The 23,190-nt window shown below is 46.2% G+C and overlaps 1 protein-coding gene across 1 annotated transcript in view; it reads left to right on the top strand.

Moving 5' to 3' along the window:
* LOC125939924 (uncharacterized) overlaps positions 1-23,190 on the top strand; it is a 74,562-nt gene that overhangs the window by 25,906 nt on the left and 25,466 nt on the right. The window contains exons 2-4 of the mRNA XM_049655457.1: positions 5,235-5,410; positions 13,333-13,415; positions 15,311-15,403. Of these exons, the coding sequence (XP_049511414.1) occupies positions 5,235-5,410; positions 13,333-13,415; positions 15,311-15,403 (352 nt within the window). The remainder of the gene's footprint in view (positions 1-5,234; positions 5,411-13,332; positions 13,416-15,310; positions 15,404-23,190) is intronic.

A 23,190-nucleotide genomic window follows, 5' to 3' on the forward strand; every position in this document is an offset into this window, starting at 1 on the left:
CAAACGACTGGCCAATGCGCAGGCTTTTAGCCTGCTGAAAGCGCTGGCGCTACTTCATATTAGCGTCCACTGTAGAACAAGTTTTGCACATTAAAAAGGTTGAAGGCGTCGTCGGCGATCCGTTTTAACATGTGTACAACCTTTTCGTCGACCGGCATCTCGGCATCGGCCTTTCGGCATAGCGATAACGCGTCTTCTAATAGGCGACGTAAGATTCGGTAGCCGTCTGCGCACGTGCCGCGAGCTTCTTTTTTGCGGTGATCCTTCGGCCCACGATCTTCCCAAACAAGCCTCGAAGTTTTTCTTTGCAGGTATCCGAGCTCCCGATCTCAGCTTCGTGGTTCTCGAACCATACTTTCGCATTGCCTTTCAGAAAGAATATAATTTCGCCAGCGTCAGGGTTGGGTCCCATCGGTTTTTAGTACTTATGCGCTCGTACTCCGTCAACCAGTCTTCCACGTCCACTTCACTGAAAACGCAGAACGTACCAGGATGCCGGGTCGCACAATGACGACCAATAATGTGGCGGTTGCTGATGTTGGCGTAGGATATATTTACAGAATAAATACAAAGAAGGCTAGGACAATATATGTCTCATCCGGCTCACGTGCAAGCGTCTACATAATGGTCTTCGTCGCTCTTCCAAGCATCGCGTTCAACCATGTATGGATCGCTCCTAAAATATATATCCATATTATATATTATTTATATAGCGAGGTGGCACTGGCCAGCACTCCCAGGGTTAGTTCTAGCTGTAAAACATAAACACCTCAGAAAGTGGATGGGACAATGGCGCCGTAGTAGCTCAATGGTAAGACCATCGCACGCATAATGCGAAGACGTGGGATCGTTCCTCACCTGCGGTTGGTTGTTTTTCATCCATTTTCATTTGCATTAATTGACCATTTCATGAATTCAATTAGTAAGTACAAGAAATTTCCCTTATGTTGTCCTTGGTATCATTGTTTGTTCGCTTCGTATAATATGATTAATAAAAATCGGGCCCCTCGGTTGCTTTTGCTCTTGTTTGTATATATATTGTGACAAGAGTATTGGATTTGACGAAGCTTGACGGTTACAACAAGCTGGCTCGTTTAAAACCGACCTAGCGTGAACCACACGATCGACAACGTCTTATTCCACACTGGAACTGAGCTGGTGCCGATGTGCTCCGGTACAATCACTCCCCACGCAGAAAGGAGCTAACCTGGCGACTAAGGGTAATGACAGCACAGGAGGGTCGTAGCACGGTTTCAGCCGTGTGACGTGAACTGTTTCACGCCCTCGGCAGCGGTGGTCGGAAGATGGTCCGAATGTGGAGATGTTTGTTCTACTACTCGGTAGCAACCGTGGTAACTTGAGAGGAGCTTGGTGGAAAGGCCGGGAGTAGTGGACGGCACCCAGAGCCAAACTAGCATTCCCGGGAAATAGTGAGCGCCAGATGCGGATTCGTCACGGCGAGATTTTTGGCGACATTGCTTTTGGGCGGTAAATGAGCGAGCCAGTTGACGACACCGTTCAGCATAAGCAGCCGCTTCGGAAACAGGCGTGGCTTCAGAAACATCGGGTCGGTAGGGGATAATGGTGTCCACGGAACATGATGGTTCACGTCCATACAGAAGAAAGAAAGTAGAGAAGCCGGTGGTAGTTTGTGGCGCAGAGTTATAGGCCTACGTGACGAAGGGGAGCACCTGGTCCCAATTGGAGTGATCATCGGACACGTACATCGCAAGCATATATTCAAGTGTACGGTTCAAACGCTCCGTCATGCCATTTGTTTGAGGATGGTATGCAGAGGTGGTGCGGTGAACAATGTGGCATTCTTCGAGCAGTGCCTCGATAGCGCTTGAGAGAAAGACGCGGCCACGATCGCTTAGTAATTCACGAGGCGCACCGTGTCGCAAAATGAGGTGGCGAAGAAGGAAGTGAGCGACGTCTATTGCGGTGGCAGCTGGCAGCGCAGATGTTTCAGCGTACCGTGTGAGATGGTCGACCGCGACAATGATCCACCGGTTGCCTGCAAGAGTGTTCGGGAGGGGACCGTAAAGACCTATGCCAACACAGTCGAATGGTCGTACAGGGCACGGTAAAGGTTGTAGAGGTCCTGCGGTGCTATGAGGGGGAGTCTTGCGGCGTTGGCACGAAAGCGATGGCCGCACGTACTGGCGAATGTATCGATACACGCCGCGCCAGTAATACCTCAGGCGTAAGCGGGAGTATGTCTTGAATACGCCAGCGTGGCCGCATTGAGGATCGTCGTGGAAGGCGGTGCATATGTCCGAGCGCAGTTGACGGCGGATAACAAGCAGCCAGCCACCTGCGGCCGTCGGTTTGGTAATTGCGGCGGTACAACAAGCCTTCACGAACGACGAAGCGTTGCGCTTGGCGACGAATGGTGTGTGAAACAAATTCAAGCGAACGGTGAGAGAGAACTTCAAGCAGAGAAGCGATCCAGGGATCCTTGCGTTGCTCGGCCGGCATGTCGGTGATGCTGAGGGACGGAGAATCGCAGGTGGAAGTTTCAAAACAAAGTAGGTCAGACTGGAAGGTAGCGTTGTCCAGCTCGGATCCCGCGGTCCAGCTCCGGACCGTCAACTGGGCTTTCGAGGTCGCCGAAAGTCAAGGGCTTACGGCCACCTCACGCCGCCTAGCATAAGAAATGCAGTAAATTAAATAACTCTGCATCTGACGAAAATAAAGTTCTCCCTCCTCCTCCTACAAATAGAACTAACTCTGGGAGTGTTAGCCAGCGACACCACTAACGAACCTAGGGGCGGATGTGGAACATCCTTTCTGCCGCAGGCGTCACGAGCACGTGATCTTTTTGGGTGATGGCAACCGGTCAATAAACCCACATATGCTACCTGAAGGCATCAATGTTGCCGGGTTCGAGCCCTCGTTATGTAATGAACGAGAAGAAAGGGAACCGAGGGGCCTGATTTTTATTAATCATATCATAAGAAGCTAACAAACAATGACACCAAGGACAACATAAGGGAAATTACTTCTACCTAATAATTGAATTAAAGAAATGATAAATTAATGAAAAATGAAGACCGATGAAACAACAACTGTCCGTTCTTGGGGAAGGAACCCACGTCTTCGCATTACGCGTGCGATGCTCTCACCATTGAGCTACCGCGGAGCCGTTTTCCCATCCACTTTCTGGGGTATTTATGTTTTACAAATAGAACTAACTCTGGGAGTGTTAGCCAGCGCCACCACTCACAAACCTAGGGGCGGATGTGGAGCATCCTTTCTGCTGCAGGCGTCACGAGCATGTGATCTTTTTGGGTGATGGCAACCTGTCAATAAACCCACATATGCTACCTAAAGGCATGAATGTTGCCGGATTCGAGCGCTCGTTATGTATTGAATGATAAGAAAGGGAACCGAGAGGCGCGATTTTTATCAAATCTTCAATCCATGTGAAAGATGTCAAAAACTAAACAGGTGTCTAAAATGCACCTGCAAACAGGTGTCTAAACAGGTGGAGCTGCCATGTTATGCAATAGATACTCCTTTCGTTCGTGCTGCTGGTCAGCGAAAAAAAAGGCATTTTGAATCATATTTATATAAAAATAGTCCTAATTTTTGGTTTCGCAATACGAGGATATGGTTAATGATGATAGCTAATGATGATAGGAAAATAATTTTTTGCAACGTGTTGCTTAATGTTTTGAGTACATAAAGTGTAAAAAAAGTCGCAGTTTCGCCCTAAGGCGAAGCATCAATTGCGATGGCAAACTAGTAGAGAGCTATACGGAATAAGGATAGTAGTTTTATTGACTGGGTAAACTTGGACACGTTCGCTTACTAACTGAAATAACAAGCATGGTGTCGGCGCGCACATGCAGACTTGAATAGATCACACTCGATGACTGCAAACAATCGCTTTCAAATGGCTGGTGTGAGCAAGTGCCAGCAGCAGCGAGCGAAGGTTCGTGCGGTCTATCGCTTCAACGGAAAGTGGGGGGCAAAAGCACAGCCCATACAAAGGTAGGAGCCGTGTTGCAGAACACTTTCAAGATATGGTGTGCGTGACCGCCCGCCGCCGCGCCAAGTACAAGTACGCAGTTGCTCGCAGAGCCGAAGCCGCTCCCCTCTCTCCCACGCTGCTTTCCCGCTTTACTCCTTTCGCCTGCGAGATTCCAATTTCCCTTGCGCCCAGCTGCAAGATACGCGTTTGGTGCCGCAGCCAAACGTTGCCTCCCCTCCCTCCCTCCCTCACATCCCCCATGGCCTTTCGCATGACAGAATACGTCGCGTTTGCTCTCCGCTGTGCGTTCGCGCCGCGCGCGCTTTCACTACTGCATACGACGCGCGGCGACGATATTGTCGCCCTTGGACTTTATACGGAACCCAACGGCGACGAGGACGACGGCGACGCTGACTGCAGAAATCCGCTTCGAGTGTCCGTTATATTTATATCGCAATAAAAACAAAAAAACACAATTTTGTGAACCAAAACTGACCTTTGAATGTGGCCAACCACCCTAATTCTTCACAACATACACCTGCCGTCCACTTATTCCATTTACGCTCGTATTTGAAGCTTCTCTTGTGCAACCTATTCCTACACTCAAATATTTTTTGTGCGCTTTTTCCTTGTAAACTAACATCGCATCCCAATAGATCTCGTATTTCACCAATAAACTGCAGGTATGATTAAATACTGAAAGTTTGCAAAAGTGTGTAAAAGTAAGTCGTTGTTTACTTAGAACTAGAATATTTTTAGCTAGCGAGGTACATTGCTTACCTTAAGCTGTAAATTGCGCCAAAAAATACCTCTATTTCGAACCGCAGTGTCCCTTACATGTGTGGTTTTGTTACATTTGAGTGCACAATCGGAATATATATTTATTGAAAAGTAGGGATTATCGCTGTTGCATAAATAGCGTGAATATAACATCTACAGCGGAACAATCTTGCGTTTTCATGCAGCGGGGCTGGTAATACAGTTATTATGTTAACTGAATACCGCAATACCACAGTGTGTACTGTTAATATACAGCAAATACTTCTAATAAATAGAAGATATTTTCTCTCCGTATTTATCAATACCAGTTTGTTTTTGAGATGACAAGACCAATATCAAAATTATCCACGTGGTCATTGGCTCATTCACAACTTGCCTTCATGAAGTATGAATGCTTTCGTTTTGGCTATACCAACCACTATGTATTGTTCATACTTCCAAATATTAGCTACTGTTCTTGCATATTTTTTCACAGGTACTTAACACAACTCAGCCCCTCTTCGTGTACTACGTTGGCCGCGCGATCTCCGGAGTCAACTGCGATCAGAAATGCAACAAAACAACGTTGACCTGCCAATATATACGTACAACTGAAATTAGCAATACCTCAGTCCAATACAACGAGTCATCATCACTGGTGGGCTCAAACTGGTAAATGAACGATCTCGTCTCTTGCGATTGTCGCATTTTTCTAGGAAACATTTATGTACGACGTCCTACATTCATTTCTGCGTTCGATATTATTAACGTCGCAGGCGTTACTAACATTGCATATACGCTAGGGGGTGTCATAGCGCGATCACTGTTGGAGTTTAGTCTCACATTTGTTTGGCGTAGTTTCCAGCTCCATCAGTGAGTAATGCTACGGGTGTCCTTCCCATTGGCTAAGCAAGATTAGGTGGCACCACAAGTAATTGCTAGAACATCTTTTTTGTGAGGCCTGAGTTGGGGAATGCTACGTAGCATAGGGGATAAAGTTAAGTGCTGTATTAGGGGGTGGGGAGCACGTTAGTGCCACAGTGTAACACGTCACGCCAAGTGATGTAGTCAATAAAAGTGGCCAAACATTTGCTTGCTTCCTTTCTTATAGTGGCCTCACAAGATAGATACACTCTCGATGAACATCGTGCTACTCAGGAAATAGCATGTAGGGAAAATTGTACCGTAAAAGAAGCACATTGGCATAAGAAACAGCAAACACGGATCTAAAGCATTAGGGGTGAAATATGCGACCAATGTCTTTTTAATGGCAACTGATGTAATCTGAGTAGAGGGCGTCATAAAAAAAGTCACAAGCCCGCGCGGCACACGCAGCACAGTCACAGCGTAAGCTGCTGAATCGGCTCACGTGTATCTCCAATTTCTGCACCACGCGCACCAGGGTCTTCGCGACCAAGTCTCTTCGCCTAGTTTTGACGAGAATGATCTGAATGTCCGCAGGGCGTCCACGGCGGGATGCGGCTTGTAATGCTCTCTGCACAGCAGTCTGCTGAGCCATATGATGCCTGGTTGTAGCCGCGCACGTGGCTCTACGATTCACTTCTTCCGCAGGTGTTCGTACCTTGCGAGGAGACGCCACAACGTGTACCAAAGAGGTATCCAGAATACGTGTCGCACATCTCACATCGGAATCGCGTTGATTGCGCGCCTCATCTGAATCGTATCTCGTGGTCTGCGCCTACGCACGCTGCATTTGCATGCACCTTAACTAGATGGCGCCAGCATGCCGGCGGAGGCTGGAGATTGCGTTTATATATTTTTTTTTAGATTGCGCGCCTCGTCTGAATGGCACCTAGCCGTCTGCGCCTGCGCACGCTGCGCTTTCAGGTGCCTTAACTACATGGCGCCACCATGCTCGGATTGTCTGCGCCTGGATTAAGGGGCATTTTTCCGGTGCCCGACAGCAAGCGCTTGCGCGGCTCAATGGTAGAGTATCTGGCTCCTACGCAGCGGGCGCGGGTTTGATCCCGGCGGGAATCGTGTACTTTTTTCGCATTTCCGGCGATAGGGGTTATGGTCGCCGGACGCCATCGACGGAGCCGGCGGCGGCGGCGGACACCATCGCGAACCGAAACAGCTATTGGAACGAGCCCATAACAGATTACGCTGTAAAATAGTGTTTTGCACTAATACAAAGATTGCGATCACACAAAAAATTTGGTTCTTTACCATGTGGACGATATGCACCTTGAAAAGCGGCGACTGAGACTTGGAATGCAAAAAAAATGTAAGCTCAGAGAGGTGGCGGTCATTTTCGACCACGAAGGAAGGACCAGGATACTGAATCGCCGCGATTTCCAATTAAAATTGCAATTTAAGAAGGAGTACAAAAATACGTAAATATATTGAGGTAATACAAGAAACAAAAAAAAACATAGTCAGAGAAACCGGGAATAAAGAGGTATTGTGGTAAGGATTCCCCATGCATGAGCCAAGCAAATAAAGAGAAGCATTTTGCGACATCCCAGTTATCGCTTTTGTGACTTATGCGTATGCCGCTCGTGATCCGCCGTGGCTGCTCAGTAGCTATGGTGTTGAGCTGCTGAGCAGGAGGTCGCTGCATCGAATCCCGGCCACGGCGGCCGCATTTCGATGGGGGCGAAATGCGGAAACCCCCGTGTACTTAGATTTAGGCGCAGGTTAAAGCACCCCAGGTAGTCCAAATTTCTGGAGTCCCCTACTACGGCGTGCCTCCTAATCAGATCCTGGTTTTAGCGCCTAAAACACCATAATTTCTTATCCCCCTCGTGTACCACTATCTAACGAAGTCTTCATTGTAAAAGTATCTGGCTAGTAACATGCATTCTGAAATAAAGCATGAAAAATATATTGCTGGGTACGCAGACACCGACATGATTTGGGGCTTGTCATTGTGGGGGATTCCAGGTTAATTTTCAATGGCTAGGGTTATTTAACGTGCACCCAATGGACGCTACGTGATAGCTGATGCATTCCGCTTCAAGTAGAAGAAAGACTAGGGAAACTGTAAGAGTGAAAAGAATACGAGTACACGGTTACAGGCTCGTACTCGCCCTCTATTCAACATGAGCATTAAAGGAATGTCTCTTGGTTAAGAATGGTTTAAAACGACGGACTTATTGTGCACAGATGGGGGGCAGATTTCCACGTGCCTTTTTTCTTTACTTGGTGCCTCATCTGCATATGATATTATTATAACGTAAAACATGTCGATAACAATGCTATTGTAGCGATAACGGACACACAGTGCCCTGCTGAGTAATAGCTTGTCTTGTCGTGGTGATACGACAATGCGCTGGAAGCAGAGTTCCCTCCGCGAACTTTATGTTGATGTTGGTTTAGGCTTTTTGTAAGGTTTCCTCATTCGTCCATATAGACAACGTCAGTCTCCGCACTAGACTTTGTAACTGGGACAGGCGTAGTTCTACGTGCCGAGTGACAAAGAACACATGTTAATCTGGCCAGCAACTACGCACGCCCAATACGCAATGTCAATATATTTTAACAACTATTGTCATAAGTGTCCATTGTGAACAAAGTACCCTTACGCGCGTCTAAGCTTCTAGTGTAATTTGCTTAATTTGACATTGTCCATTCCTCTCACCGGTTCAGTTCTTGTGGAAAAATTGAAGTGGCATGCTATTAGCATAACTGTTATGTCTAGGCCGTGCGTTCTTACCGAAGAAATGTCAACTATCGCGTTCTCGGCTATGCAATCACACCTCAGTTGGAGAAAAACTTCTAGAACTTCTTATGCCTGTTTATTAGGCTATCTGTACTACCAAGGTCCCATAAAAACTAACTTCCGTTTTAGAGTGACAAACGAATAATATTACTCCGATGTGATGGAAGAAACTTCCTTGTGCTGCGGCGGGTAATATTCATTTTTCACAAAGTTTCCTGTCATATATTTTATTTTCATTGGATTGCCCTTGTTTAAAATTTATTAATTCTTTCTACCACCAGTTTTTCAATTAGTTGCCCATAGCGAGTATGTACCATGTTTTATGCTCCTCAGCATGTGTAGTCGGTCTTTATCGTCTGTCTGATATAAGTGTCCCCAAATAACTACCTTGGGCAAACTAAACGTGGGCTGGGAATTGTAATGCAAATCACCTCTTAGGATGAACAACACGAGAGCTATGGTAAGTACCGCTACGATCCTGTCTCCAATAGCGGTCCAAGTCTCTATGGGTACAGGCCGAAATCATGCTGGCCTCACGCGAAGTCGTTAAAGGCCAAAACTAATATATTGCTAGATTCTAGATAGCCCTAACGATAGTACATTGATATTTAACAATAACTGGATTGGAGAGTCTGAGAAAGGGAGCTGCGTACCACTTCATGTGCTGTTTACTGGGATATTTTTTTTTCTTTACGAAAGGTATAATGTAGAACAGTTTTGACCACCAACAACCTGGTAGGAACCGAAACACTACTGACGAAGTTTGTGATTATTATTTGGCGCAATTATTTGGTACAACTACAAATCCGCTTTCATTTTTACTCTCACTTACACTTTCGCTAACCGCATTCAACCAGTTTGAAAATGAAAATTACACAGATGAGAAAGGAAACACTTCACTCATATATGCATATTGAAGTATTGAAACTGTGTCGTATGGCAGTAGCACAGAAAAATAATAAAACCGCTCTGAGGACTTAAAAGAAAACTAGCGTGTTCTTTTGAATGCGTGAATTATTGGTATATAAATTCGTCGTTGGTTTAAAAGATATTTGCAGCTAAGGCCTAAAACTTACAATGCTTCGGAAGTGAAACAAGGCAGTGTAGGCAATTAAGCAAATTCTCTGAATTCTACGCCTGTGATTTCATTCATGATGACTCCAGCAGTATCAGAAAGCAAGCGCCAAATGAAAGGAAAAAAAATATTATTTGCCCTATACAGATTGCAAATTTTTTCTCAATTTACACTTTTCATGTGTTTGACTCGTGGAATAAACGAGTGATTGAATGCGCTATCAGTCTGTGCGTGGAGCCAAACAACATAACCGTCAAGCCATGTGACAGTGCCGTGTTGATACCTCTACTTCAAAACAACCGTGATATCATAAGCCTAATTAATAGTGCCACTGGTTTTGAAACCTTTGTTGTTCTGCACCCTATCATAAGTTGCCTATGCTCGGGGCCCTCAATTTGAATCCTCGTCAAATACAAAACACAGCCTCTAGGACAATGTTACTAAAACAACGAATTGCCCCATGCGAAAACCTGAATTAGCCTCCCTGGCCCACTGTCTGGCCTCAACCTTCGTCATTTATCTCGCAACATCACTCCCGAACAAATAAGAACACCCATGCTTTGACGCACTTTCCAATGGTACACATTTGTACACTAAAAATCGACAATTCTGTAATGTTTGCAATCGCGGTAATGAATTGTCTGTTTAAAAAAACTATTTAACCTCGATTTTATTCTTTAAAAGATTACATCTCTAATCTTCCTGTGAAGACGATGCAAAAGTATGAGATATTCAGTCCTGATTTGGAAACAAAAAATACTAGCCTACCCTAATATACAGAAAGCCCGAGGCAGTGTTTATTTTATGGATAGTTGGGCTTCCGTGTTTTTTTTTTTTTGATGTTTGACAGGAGCTATCGAACCAACTATTCGAAATAGTAAATATAGCGTACGGTTACCAAACGCAAAAAAGAAAAACTTTGTCGTAGGACCATCATTCTTTTGGTATTTACAGACACTAAACAGGAAGTACGACTGCTCGACATTATAACACTGCACGGGCCCGGGCCGACCCGAAAGCCCGGGCCTGGCCCGACCCGAAAGCCCAGGCCCGGCATGGCTCGCGGGCCGGGCCGTCAAAAGCGTTTTTCGGCGGGCTTGGGCCGGGCCCGGCCTTAAAGCCATGGACCGGGCTCGGGCTTGAGGCCGCGGACCCGGGCCGGTTTAGGTCTTGAAGCAATGGGCCCTGGAAAGACTCGTGCCTAAGTAGGCGTTCGAGCATACGCGAACGTTTTGCATTGCATGTTTCAATGCATTCTCTGCCAAGCTGATGTGACAAGTTTAAAAAAAAGTAATTGTATATCTTATCAAAGAAAATAGGAAAACAGATGAAGTTCTTAATTCAACAGCGGAGCTGTTTCAGTCGGGCGTAATGGGGTGTCTGTTGAATCGAAAAATGTCGGGGGATCCTGGCAGCAGTGCAGAAAAGGTCCAAGCCCAATGGCACATACACCTGTGAACTAGCGAAGCTGAGCGTGGTTAAGTATAGCTAAGCATGGTTGGGACTACATAAGCTTAGTAAATAATCGATAGGCAATCGATAGCCAATAAATAGTTAGTCGATAATTGATCAATAATCAATTAATTGCGGAAAATTTGGGGCGGTGACTTGGTAGTGCTTAGCCTCGCCCAAATACGTGGCCAATACCTTGCGATAGACAATCGATAGCCAATCAATAGCTTAATGATAATCGATCAATAATCAATAAATTCCAGGAAATGCTGGGGATCACTTGGTAGTGCTTAGCCTAGCCCAAAAGCCAAGACTAGCTAGGTGACCATCAGCTCCGCTGTCTCTTTAGCATTGCGCCGCTATTTTTTTTTCTATTCCACAAAAACGAACATTGTTTCCGTGTAAGGAAATATAAATTACACAAACAACCGCTCCTCAAACCATTTCCATGTTACCGCTCTTGCGATTGCACTATTACCAGTGTCGGTACTATAGCATTACATAAGCGCTAAGGCAAGTGGTGTCTTTACTTGTGCGTTTATTTGATGCTTTATCCATGTGAATTAGCCTGCTTATAAATACATAGAAACAAAGCCACAAGAACAAGTCTGAACCCCCAAGCACGAAGATCAGACAAATCCATGTAATGCCCATCAAATACACAGCGTGTTTTATTTTAGCTGCACCAAATTTTTAAAAATTGCCTGTGGCAGATAACACAATTATAATCCTTGATCTCAACTGCCCCATGAGGTGGTTATTACTTGAACGAGAAAACAAAACTCCTAATTGAATATTTACCATATTACGCTAATAACTTTTCAATAATTATTTCATGGCACATCTTTTAATCTACTAATTATAGCCGCTGAGTTCGCAAGGCGTATCAATTTGGAACAAATTATCAGGACTGAACCAGTTTCGAGATATTAATGTTCAAAGTGCCCGACGAAATGAGTGGCCATTCCAGTTACTTTTGTTCTTCAATGCATAATACAGCGCTTTCCTCAAGAAGTTAGCCGTAACACCCACGCATTTCATCAGACACTTTGAAAATTAATATCTAGAAACTGGTTCATCCCTGAGAATTCTTTCAAAATGAATTCGATCTAAGAATTCGTTGCAAAGAAGGTCGAGAACAAGTGAAGGACCGCACAAAGAGGGATGGAATGAAAAATGTTAGGCCTGACGTTAAGAGACAGGAAGAGAGCTGTGTGGATCAGAGAACAAACGGGGATAGCCGATTTTCTAGTTGACATTAAGCGGAAAAAATGGAGCTGGGCTGGCCATGTAATGCGTAGGATGGATAACCGGTGGACCATTAGAGTTACAGATTGGATACCAAGAGAAGGGAAGCGCAGTCGATGGACGGCAGAAAAATATAGGTGGTGTGATGAAGTTAGGAAATTTTCAGGCGCAAGTAGGAATCAGCTAGCGCAAGACAGGGGTAATAGGAGATCGCAGGTAGAGGCCTACGTTATGCCGTGGACATAAATATCGGTTGATGATGAATGATAAATTTGCCACAGGCAAGTTTTAAAAATTTGGTGAAGCTAAAATGAAACACCCAGTATATTTGCATGCTAACTGACATCATAGAACCATATCGTACAAATAAAGGTAAGTGTATGCGCACCAGCGAAAAAATGGCAGCACCGAAAATGTGCTGGATCACTGATGTTCCCGTAGGAGAAACAAAGATTTCGGTCTTTTATTGCTTATTTACTGCAGCTGATTAAACCTCGGCAAGGTGAGGCTGACATATACGGTACAATCTGTAAGTAAAAAAAGAAACTTTTTCTTACAGGCCGGGCCTGGTCTGCCACACGCGGGCCGTAGCTAAGCTTAGCAATGAACGCCTGGGCCCGGGCTTGGAACCACGGGCCCGGGCTGGGCCCGGGCTGGTCTGGGCCATGTACGCCCTGGCACGGGATGGGCTCGGGCCTCGTGTAGGGGGCCCGCGCCGGGCTCGGGCCGAAAATTCAGGCCAGTACAGTGCTCTACTCGATATACCGAACCACTGCAAACAGCCGACATCATCTTCCAGGAAGTAATATATTTTACATGGACGGACATAGACAGGGCTGGAGTGCTCTAGTGCCACTCTTGATTATTTTTTGCTATTTCGTTTGTGTTTGAATTTGCCTGGCGATTGAGATATGCTGATTTTCGTGGTAGTATTCGCGCACACATTTATTTTGATGTAGTATGAAAGTGATACTGGGTTCGTCATTTCCCGTTAGCGTTACATTGAGCGTGATATTAAACTGAACGCGATCCAAATACACAGTCTTTAACTGTTCAGCGCAATAACTCAGTAGTCTGTACAGAAGTAATCTGTTGCTGACCAGTAACTCGTGTTGCTGCATTTTTTTACAACAGGACTAATGTATATCGCGCAAATTTTAGTACCAAGGCAACGCCACCTGTTGAGATGGAATATGAGAGGGTATCACCACCAGAGAGTAAGTGTATTGTGTTTCTTTTTTTTTAATGCTCAGATGGTTTTCTTTAATACATCAGAACCACCACCGAAAATATAATACTGCCAACAACTTTAACAGTACCATGGCATCGTGTCACCGGCGCAGGCGGTGCATTTTCCTAAAATGTTTACCCCTCCATTTGGCCTTAGCGTGCTCTCATTGTGTTTTCTGTCACAAAAAGGGCAAGAAAGAGTGACAGGGAGAGCCTGGTGGCGGTAGTTAGGTCAAATGATGTCCGTAATTGAATCCGGAGCAACTGGCACACATTGGTGAGAAACCAAGCCCAGAAACAAAAGTGAAACGTAGTAGAAACTGTTTCCATGAAACTGCTTCGTGTTTTCAATGACTGTTGTATCAAAGAAACAACTAATTAAGGAAGTCGTCGTGGTGTTCTCGACAATACGCGGTCATGGTTACACGCCCAACCAGCCCAGACATTCGCAGTTAAGAACTATTCGAACACCAAAATATCGCTCGCACGAAGCGGTCGCGGCTGTTTCTCTCCTGCAACGTTACACGTTCCAGTTTCCAAATAAATTGCACTATGTAGAATAAAGTTAGCCTTGAGTACAGCACATTGGTAGGGTACGCAAGTTTTTATTTTTTGTGATGTCATACTGCTGCCTTTACTCTAATTCAGTCCAGCCCTCTGCAATGTGCCAAAACGAAAAAAAAACATTCCGACGTAGCCACTCTCATGATAAGTGGCTCCGTTGTTGCGATTTGATTTTAAACAATGCAGCGACACGCTACACTGCCGAAACGAAGGCATGTTAGGTAAAAGACTTCTAGGCAGCTGGGTCCCTCTCTTTCGCTTCAGGTAAGGATGATGATGTTATTTGGCGCCGGCATTCAAACTAGGCTAGGACAAATGTTTGCCTAGCCTGCTTTATTTAATCACCTTTTACTACACCTATAGCGTCTTGGCGTTTGCCTGTCACATCTCGATCTTAATTTTCTTATGCGAGACCTCTATCACTATGGTGTGCCATTACATTGCTCTTGCAAAGATTCCGGTTCTATCAATCCTTTCTCACCTATCTTAACTGCTGACCAGTTAATCTCGCAATCTTATTTGAATTCCAGCGAGACCCCTGCGGGTCTCGGGTCTCTCTGGATCAATATTTTAGCATTCCATTACGCATATTTGCCCCGACATGTTTGATGCTCACGTATCCAGTTCAGGCATAGAGAAAAATAATAATTAGTAATAACAATAATAATAATAAATAATTATTTTTATAGCCGGGAAAAACATATAAAGCAAAATGTGCGCGGCAAGAATACGTTTCGTGGTTTCTTATTAGTCGTCAAACATATACCTTGAAGTAACCAACTACGCTTCTAGATTAAAAATTAGTGCTGTAGAATAGCTGATTCAATTTTTATAACTCTCTGTCGCGTGAAAGCAAGCGTTGAATAAATGTAATTTAAAAAAGATTGAGTTTGTAAAATTACTGCAGGAAACGTTTAAGAAGACTGGCATAATACGTCAAAAGTAAAAAAACCATACACGGCGAAACATGACGAGATGTCGTTTTCTATCTGTACCTGTTAACTATAATGGTGTGGATATGGCATTTACAGCATCCTCCCTTATCACGTAGGGATTAAATTTCTATTCCGTTATTTTCTTTTCCCACGGTAAAAAAATCTAGTAGCTTGTGGCCTCGGATCTCCTGCGAGGCACATTGCAGTGCACAGGGCAGCGAGGTCACTCATGAAAGAGTTATGAGTAACGTCACGTGCAATCTTGATGATTGTTTATTTTGCTTTGTAGTGCCATAGTTAATATGATGGATGGCTGTAGGTTTAGCCTCAAGAGATGGCGCTTGTTGTTTTGAATATTACATGCTTGTTGTGTTTTTTTACAGAATCTAAGGACAAATTTTTCATGAGACTCAATTATACTACGCCAAGAACATACAACTGCAGTGTTTTCATCGCGGCTCTTAGAGGTCAAGACTGTGAGTATGTTTTGCGTTGTACTGCATGTTGGACACTAATATTTTTTTGTAAAACTGCTTGATTTTCATATGTAAAAAATTCGCGGCATATGTGCTTGCTTCGTTACAAGTGATGTCGAAAGACGATTGTCTTCTGCCACCTCTGATACGTAACACCCTCTCTTCTCCCACTCTCACCCCTCACGCTCTTCCCCTCCCCCTCATCCTCCCATGATGAATGCAATGGAGGTTTTGCTAAGTTCAATTCAAATTTCCCGCGTTCGCCCTGCTCTCGCGCCATCACTTGGGACGTTTTATTACTGTTGACTTAAAGCCGGCTATAGAGCTGCGGCGTCAGTCGGCTTCTTTTTAACGCGTAGCGTCTCTTCGCCACCATTTATAATGCGTTAATTTTTTATTTACTAACATAAAAACCAGTCTTATGTCTATTCTCAATTAAAAGAATGAAAGTGATGTACATATATTTTGCCTCAAATAGACCTGAGGTTCCCTTTGCGCTGTATAATGTTGACGTGTGTGACTCCGTGCCACCAGTGCAAGTAGTTTTGTTGCTTTTGGCCGGGCGGTAGAATCCAGTGACGGACAAAGTTTTTTGCCTTTAGGTAACCCTAGGAACTCTATAGTCTTTAAAAAGCTCGCAGAGGCCTACGATAACCCAATTTCCTGCTCTAGCACGTCTCGATGTATTAGTCGTCTACTCTATGCCCACGCTCTAGATGCACGTGAAGAATTAAAGTCGCGTAAATGTATCCTTAGTATTCCGTGGTATTGCACGCGTAGACAGATCAGCAATCAAGGACGTTAGGTTGTAGCAGGCCTGCTTAAAATTCATGCTCACTCAGAGTGGTTTACGAACAATTTGGAAATGAACCAGCTTGAGCACTCCTGCAGCACGCCGATAGCTCATTGGTTATAACGATATGCTATGCAGTTTATGGTCATGAAATAAACTACCGATCATGGTGGGCAAAATCACATTCTCGAGCCTTTGAAAAAAATGCTCTTGTATCTAAACTGAGGTGCACTGTAATGAATTCCAGGTGACGTAATCAATTCCGAGGGTACGACAACAAAATTCTCCATAGCCCATGCGTTTACTGGGGACGTTATGCCCCAGTAGTTGTTTTTACCGTCAGCAACGGTAATTCACGTATCTGCACCATCAAAATGTCAATCATGGCGATATCTATCCTAAAAGACAGACTCAGGTTTGAGAACTAAATTGTCTAGAATTGACAGACACACAGGATTGAAATATTAGAACATTCTTTTCATGCCCCAAGAAAGTAGCGCGGTGTTCCTCTGAACTATTGTCTTCACCAGTTCCAATGCAGATCGTTTACCAAACCGTTACGCTATGAAAGAAATCATCTGAACGTTTTACGTTTTACTTCAAGGCCAGTGCACTGAAGCATCTCCCGCGATTTCAAGTAGGGTAATGAGCTCAGGTTCACCTTTTTCATTGTCATTATTCACAGGAGGTGGACAGTTTTCTGCATACATTTTCTATTTCGTAATTTTCGCTGATCCATGCCCTGTCCCTACATATTCGTGCATTGTTCATAAAAAACCCATTTGCTGAAGCCCTAGTTGCAATCGTTCGCCGGCATTTCTTGATTTCTTCTCAACTTCGAGATTCGTCGTGATGCGATCTCATTAACCGGTGTAATATGTTCATATTATGCCTGAGAATTATTGTCATTATTTTACTACGTATATATTTTGTCTGAATAGCGCACTGTGAGGGGTAATGTGAAGTGGCTGTAAAGGGGCCTAAAAACAGCTAGTGGCTGTTAGATACCCAGTGCGTTGGTAGAGCATCCTGCTAAAGCATCGGGGTTACGCTCCTTGAGGAACCCTAATGACATATGTTCGATTCCACTCAGCAACGCAAAAGTACAAAGAATTTTTAGTATGTTCTAGAGCGGAGCATTCCCAATGGCAAATACCTAATTACCCCAATTTAATTCAAGGACGTTCAACAAAGAGCGGCACACACCTACAGGCATATGCCTACTAACACAAGTTGGATTCAAAGAGGTTCATTGAAGATCAGCACAGACTGAGCAGTAAAAACCCAGCGCTCCAAGTCGGTATCAATGAGTTTCACTGAACAGCAGTACCTACCTTGTCCCGCATCTACATTGACCCACGTGTCTTCAGAAGTTTAGTTGAAGTGTGGTGTATATAGTCTGCACATTGTCCCATACTCAGCCAGCCATGTTTATTCAATGGTTGATTTAGAACCCCGTTCCCTCAGCACAGCAGCCCGATGTGCTACTCATTCGACCAGGGATTGCGCAGTGACCAAGGCAGGCGCGAAGAGGATAAGATACAAATACAAAGATAGCCCTGAATGCGCGTGAAGTGCCCTAAAAATGCCAGCAAAATGCCGAACAAAATAACCCATTTCCGCACACACATTTTAAGATTGATGTTTTACTGGAAGACGAGAGCGCAAAGTCACGTGAATAATAAAAAAAAACTTCCTTATAGAAAAATGTTTCAACTGGCCTACTCGCACACTCAACTGACGTATCGAAGAAATAGCGTGTTTGATAGGCACAAGAGAAGACGATAAACACCATCACTATGTGTCGCCCAATTTAAACGGGCTGTTTTTTCTCCCACGCATGAACCAAGCCCGCGATACAAGCCAAATATTAACGTATCGGCTAACTACTCAGCACGAATTGTAGCATTTTCAAGCAATGTTTCCGTCCGCGAAATGATAATGTAGTATAGAGAGCGATCAAAAAGGGCGTGGGTGGACGGTTGCATTGGCAACGTAGAGTTGCAGAAAGGAAGGAGAGCGGAGGTGCTCCGTGTGGTTGTTTGAGGCAAGTCTCAAAGGAATGGCGGGGAAAAAAGCACGTTGCAATGGCTGGCGCGAGTAATGTTCCGGTGGATGTTACGTGTCCCAATGGAATAACGGTGTCACGACGTTCTTTCTGATGACTTCTGCTACAAACCGGCGATATATGTCTGTGACTGCCGTACCAAATTATAAATTGGGCGCGGCGAGTGCCAGCTGAAGTAAAATTATGCATGACGTTCACAAAGAGCTTCTGGCGCGCCAGTTGTTCTTGATCAGGAACCGGAACACGGTAGAAATGAAGGTGTATTGCATTACAGGAGCCTCGGCATATGTAGGTGGCCGGGATGAAATACCACATCTCTAATAGCACGTCATGGACTATATGCCTTAGTTCGTGCTATCACGCAGTGCATAAGCTGGAGACAGGGATAGATGGTGTGAGGAAAGGATGCGCTGATTGTTGCGGTTCACATGTGAGAGCCACAGTGAAACATAAACGGCCATTGTGTTCATGAGACATACCATGAAATGCAGCTGCTCCGAAGCTGCAGATACGGCGGCCTCAGATCTCCCAAGCTTCAGGGAAAACTGGTGTGATAGTTACACCGAGAGCCGCGTGGCAGGCGACGTACACTTATGGTGCATATTAGGAGATAAACGCAACAATATCGGCATTCCATTGTGCAGATACAGCTTTTCAATGTATTTGTGCACGCTGCTTTCGAGTTTGCGAAGATTATAAGTTGTCACTGACTGGCTGTTGTGCTGAGCGCAATCACTGCCTCTTTAGCCGTGTCGGTGTAGTTGAGTTTGAATGTTGCTGCACTAAGCTATCTTGCCGTTCTCTCCGTTACGCTCGCCTCGTGCGCCTTGCACGTGTGATCGATGCCATCCTCCAAGGCGTCTTGTGGTTCCCCAGTAGAACTTCCTGTGACCCTGAATGTAATATCGTCTGTGTAAACGGCACGATGGAGTTCCGTGATACCGCATAGTCTGCCAGGTGTAAGTATCATTACTATGTTGAATAGTAACGACGATGTAAGGAATCGCTGAGGAGTGCCCTTTGCGGACAATCTTCAAGACCTACGTTTGCTGTTCGGTTAAAGAGGAAGTGTATCTCACTTATTTGTAGATCCATTGCCCGCAGTTGGTGTCCTGTCCTTTTTTCAACATGGCTTCATGAAACACGTTGTAGAAAGTGCCTTTAACGTCACTGGCTAAAATAGCAGGCCGTTGGGTAACTCTCAGCTTGTCAATAACGCATTATTTATTTTCTAATATGAATACAGGACAAGAGAACAGCAGGCAGCGTGTCTCAACCAGAACAGCTCAGGCAATCTCGCGCTCACGCCTCCCGGACGACTGGCGATGTGGCTGCAGCGCCGGGTATTCCTCTTCACTACAATCGCCCCCGCCCCATCGGAAAAGGAGCCATCCTGGCGACTCATGGTGAACATAGAACCATTGGGTCGTAATACGGCTTCAGGCGTTGTACGTGGACGGTTTCACGCCCACGACAGCGTTGGTCCGTAGGTGGCGTGACAGGCTCTACAATATAGTTCACAGGCGATGTCTGTGCTACAACGCGGTAGGGTCCTTGAGATTTGGAAAAAGCTTGGATGAGAGTCCAGCAGGAACGGCAGGAACCCAAAGCCACACAAGGGAGTCCGGAAAAAAGTGACAATGCGGGTGATCATCGTCACGTCGAGATTTTTGTTGCCATTGGTCGACGGCTGTAAAGGAACGGGCGGCTGACGGCATTCCTCTGGGCGGCGGGCAGCTTCAGAGATGAGCGTACATTCGGATGAGTCGGGTCTGTACGGAAGAATGATGTCGAGGGTAGTCGAAGGTTCGCGGCCGTATAAGAGGAAGAATGGGGAGAAGTTTGTGGTCGCCTGTGGTGCAGTGTTGTCGGCGAACGTGATGAATGGCAAAATGAGGTCCCAATCAGTGTGATCAGAGGCGACGTATTTGGAGAGCATGTCGCCAAGGGTACGGTTAAATTTTTTCGTCAAACCATTAGTTTGAGGGTGGGTAGGCGGTGGTGGTGCGATGAACGATGCGACATTCAGCAAGGAGCGCGTTTATGACTTCGGAGAGGAAGACACGTCCTCTATCACTCAAAAGTTCGCGAGGTGCACCATGACGGAGAATAAAGTTTTTCAGGAGGAAGGATGCTATTTCACGAGCGGTGGCAGCAGGCAGAGCGGCTGTTTCTGCTTAGCGCGTCAAATGGTCGATGGCGACGACTATCCAGCGGTTTCCGGAAGCCGTGCTCGGAAGGGGTCCTTACAGGTCAATGGCAATGCGATGGAAGGGCCTGGCCGGACACGGGATGGGTTGGAGTGGACCAGAGGCATGCTGAGCAGGAACTTTGCGGCGTTGGCACTGAGGGCACAACCGAATGTACTTGCACACAAAAGTGTAAATGCCACGCCAATAAAACCTGGAGCGAAGCCGGGTGTACGTCTTGAAGACATCCGCATGTGCACACTGCGGGTCAGTATGGAAGGTAGAACATATGTCACCACGAAGATGTTGAGGTATGACCAGCAACCACTTGAGGACGTCAGAAGCGTAATTCCGGCGATAGAGAAGTCCATCCCAATTTCGAAGTGAGATGCTGACGGCGCAAAGCTCGAGAAAGTGGAGGGCCAGTTGACGGGTTTGAAAGCAAGCGGATAAGAGCACTAATCCAGGCATCCTTGCGTTGCTCCGAAGCCATGTCGCAGCCTACTGGGAACGAAAGCACCTGGTAAACGGCAGAGAGGCAGCTATCGCTTTCCGTTGACACGGGCGAACGGGAAAGCGCTTTGGCATCGGTGTGGCGGTGGCCAGACCTGTAGACAACGCGCACGTCGAAATCTTGCAACCGCAAAGCCCAGTAAGCTAATCGACCTGAGGGGTCCTTCAACGTGGACAGCCAACCAAGTGCATGGTGATCTGTAATCACGTCATGGGGGCGGCCATAAAGGTAGGGTCGAAATTTACCAAGTGCCCAGATTATGGCCAAACACTCCTTCTCCGTAACGGAATAGTTCTTCTCGGCTTTGGTGAGGGTGCGGCTTGCGTATGCAATGACGTACTCGTCGAGTCCAGATTTGCGCTGCGCGAGCACAGCGCGCCAAGTCCAACACTGCTGGCGTCGGTGTGTACTTCGATCGGAGCTGTCGGTCGAAGTGACGCAGTATAGGCGGCGAGGTCAGTAGACGACGCAACCCTTGGAAGGCATCGTCACAAGTGGACGACCAGGCGTAATCGTTCAAGTCGCTCCGTAGAAGCTGATTCAAGGGAGCAGTGATGGACGCAAAATTCCGAATGAAGCGGCGAAAGTAAGAACACAGGCCAGGAAGCTGCGAAGTTCTCATACGGAGAATGTTTGGGAAATCAGCAACTGCACGGAGCTTGGCGGCGTCAGGAAGAATACCGTGTTTAGATACGACATGGCCAAGATGGTGAGCTGACTTGCGCCAAAGCGGCATTTCTTCAGTTTGGGCTGAAGGCCGGGGGAAGTTAGGCACTGTAACACTTCGTCCAGCCTACAGAGATGGGTGGGAAAATCGGGCGAAAAAATAACCACATCATCTAAGTAGCACAGGCACGTTTTCCACTTGAGACCACGCAAAAGGTTGTCCATCATACGCTCAAATGTTGCGGGGGCGTTGCAGAGCCCAAAAGGCATAACACGAAATTCATATAGGCCGTCTGGTGTTACAAGGCCGTTTTAGGTTGGTTTTCGGGTCATGGGGACTTGCCAATAGCCGCTGCTTAAGTCTATAGAAGAGAAACTCCGCGCCTTGGAGACAGTCAAGGGCGTCGGCAATTCTCGGAAGAGGGAAACATCTTTACGAGTATTTTGTTAAGACGATGGCAATCGAACACAGAATCGATCTATCCATCCTTCTTCTTAACAAGAACAACGGGAGATGCCCAGGGACTATCCGAAGGCTGAATGACGCCGCGCTGAGCATGTCACTACTTGGTCATCGATAACACGGCGCTCTGTCGCGGATGCACGATATGGTCTTTGTCGCAGTGGCGCACTGGCACCCGTGTCGATGCGATGACAAACAGTTGACGTGCGGCCCAAGGAAACATGCTGGTAGTCGAAGACGAACGGAACTTGTCGAGAAGGTGTAGAAGCTGGGCGCGTTGGGAAACAGTCAACGTGTCGGCGACGGGAGCCATGTAAAACATCGGGCGAAGTCGGCTCCTGCGCGGGGTTACAGGTCATTCCGGCGACCCAGAGTGGCGATGGAAACAGTTGGCATGTCAATGATAGCAGCAGGGTCGACACACTGGACGCGGCCAACGCACTCCCCACGAAGCAACGTTAGCGAACAGGACTCGGTTGTCGACGAGCAGTCTGCTGACGCGGCATGGAACGCCCAAAAGCGAAAGGGAAGCGGGCAACGTTTGCGACGAGTGCAAAATGGCAGATGGCGTAGAAAGTGCGCTGGCAACCATCAACAATGTTGCATGACACTGTGGCAAAGGCAAAAGATTGCGGTGGAATGGTAACGTCTTCGGCAACAAAAACTTTATCCTCAGTTCACGAGCGTCAAGGAGCGGGGCATCGCACAGCGTTAGAAATTCCACTTCAGCACGAGAACAGTCAATGACGGCCTTGTTAGCGGAAAGGAAGTCCCAGCCTAAAATAAGATCGTGGAACAAGAACACAGCACCAAAAATTCAACGATGTAGAGGAGGCCGTTGATCACAACGCGAGCATACACGCAGCTGCAGGCGCGATGCGCGTCGGCGCTGCAGTACGAATTATACGTTCGACAGGCGTCGTAACTTTTCTGAGCGAACGGCAAAGTTTGGCACTAATAACTGAAACTGCGGCACCAGTGTCAACGAGAGCGAGTGCAGCGACGCCGTCCACATATACGTCAATAACATTAGTCGGAGAAGACAGAGGCCTGGTCTGTTCGTGGGTGACGCAGTTCTTGCCCTCTGGAACTAT

The sequence above is a fragment of the Dermacentor silvarum genome, chromosome 9 (genome assembly GCF_013339745.2).
Source record: "Dermacentor silvarum isolate Dsil-2018 chromosome 9, BIME_Dsil_1.4, whole genome shotgun sequence".
In the NCBI taxonomy this organism is placed as follows: domain Eukaryota; kingdom Metazoa; phylum Arthropoda; class Arachnida; order Ixodida; family Ixodidae; genus Dermacentor; species Dermacentor silvarum.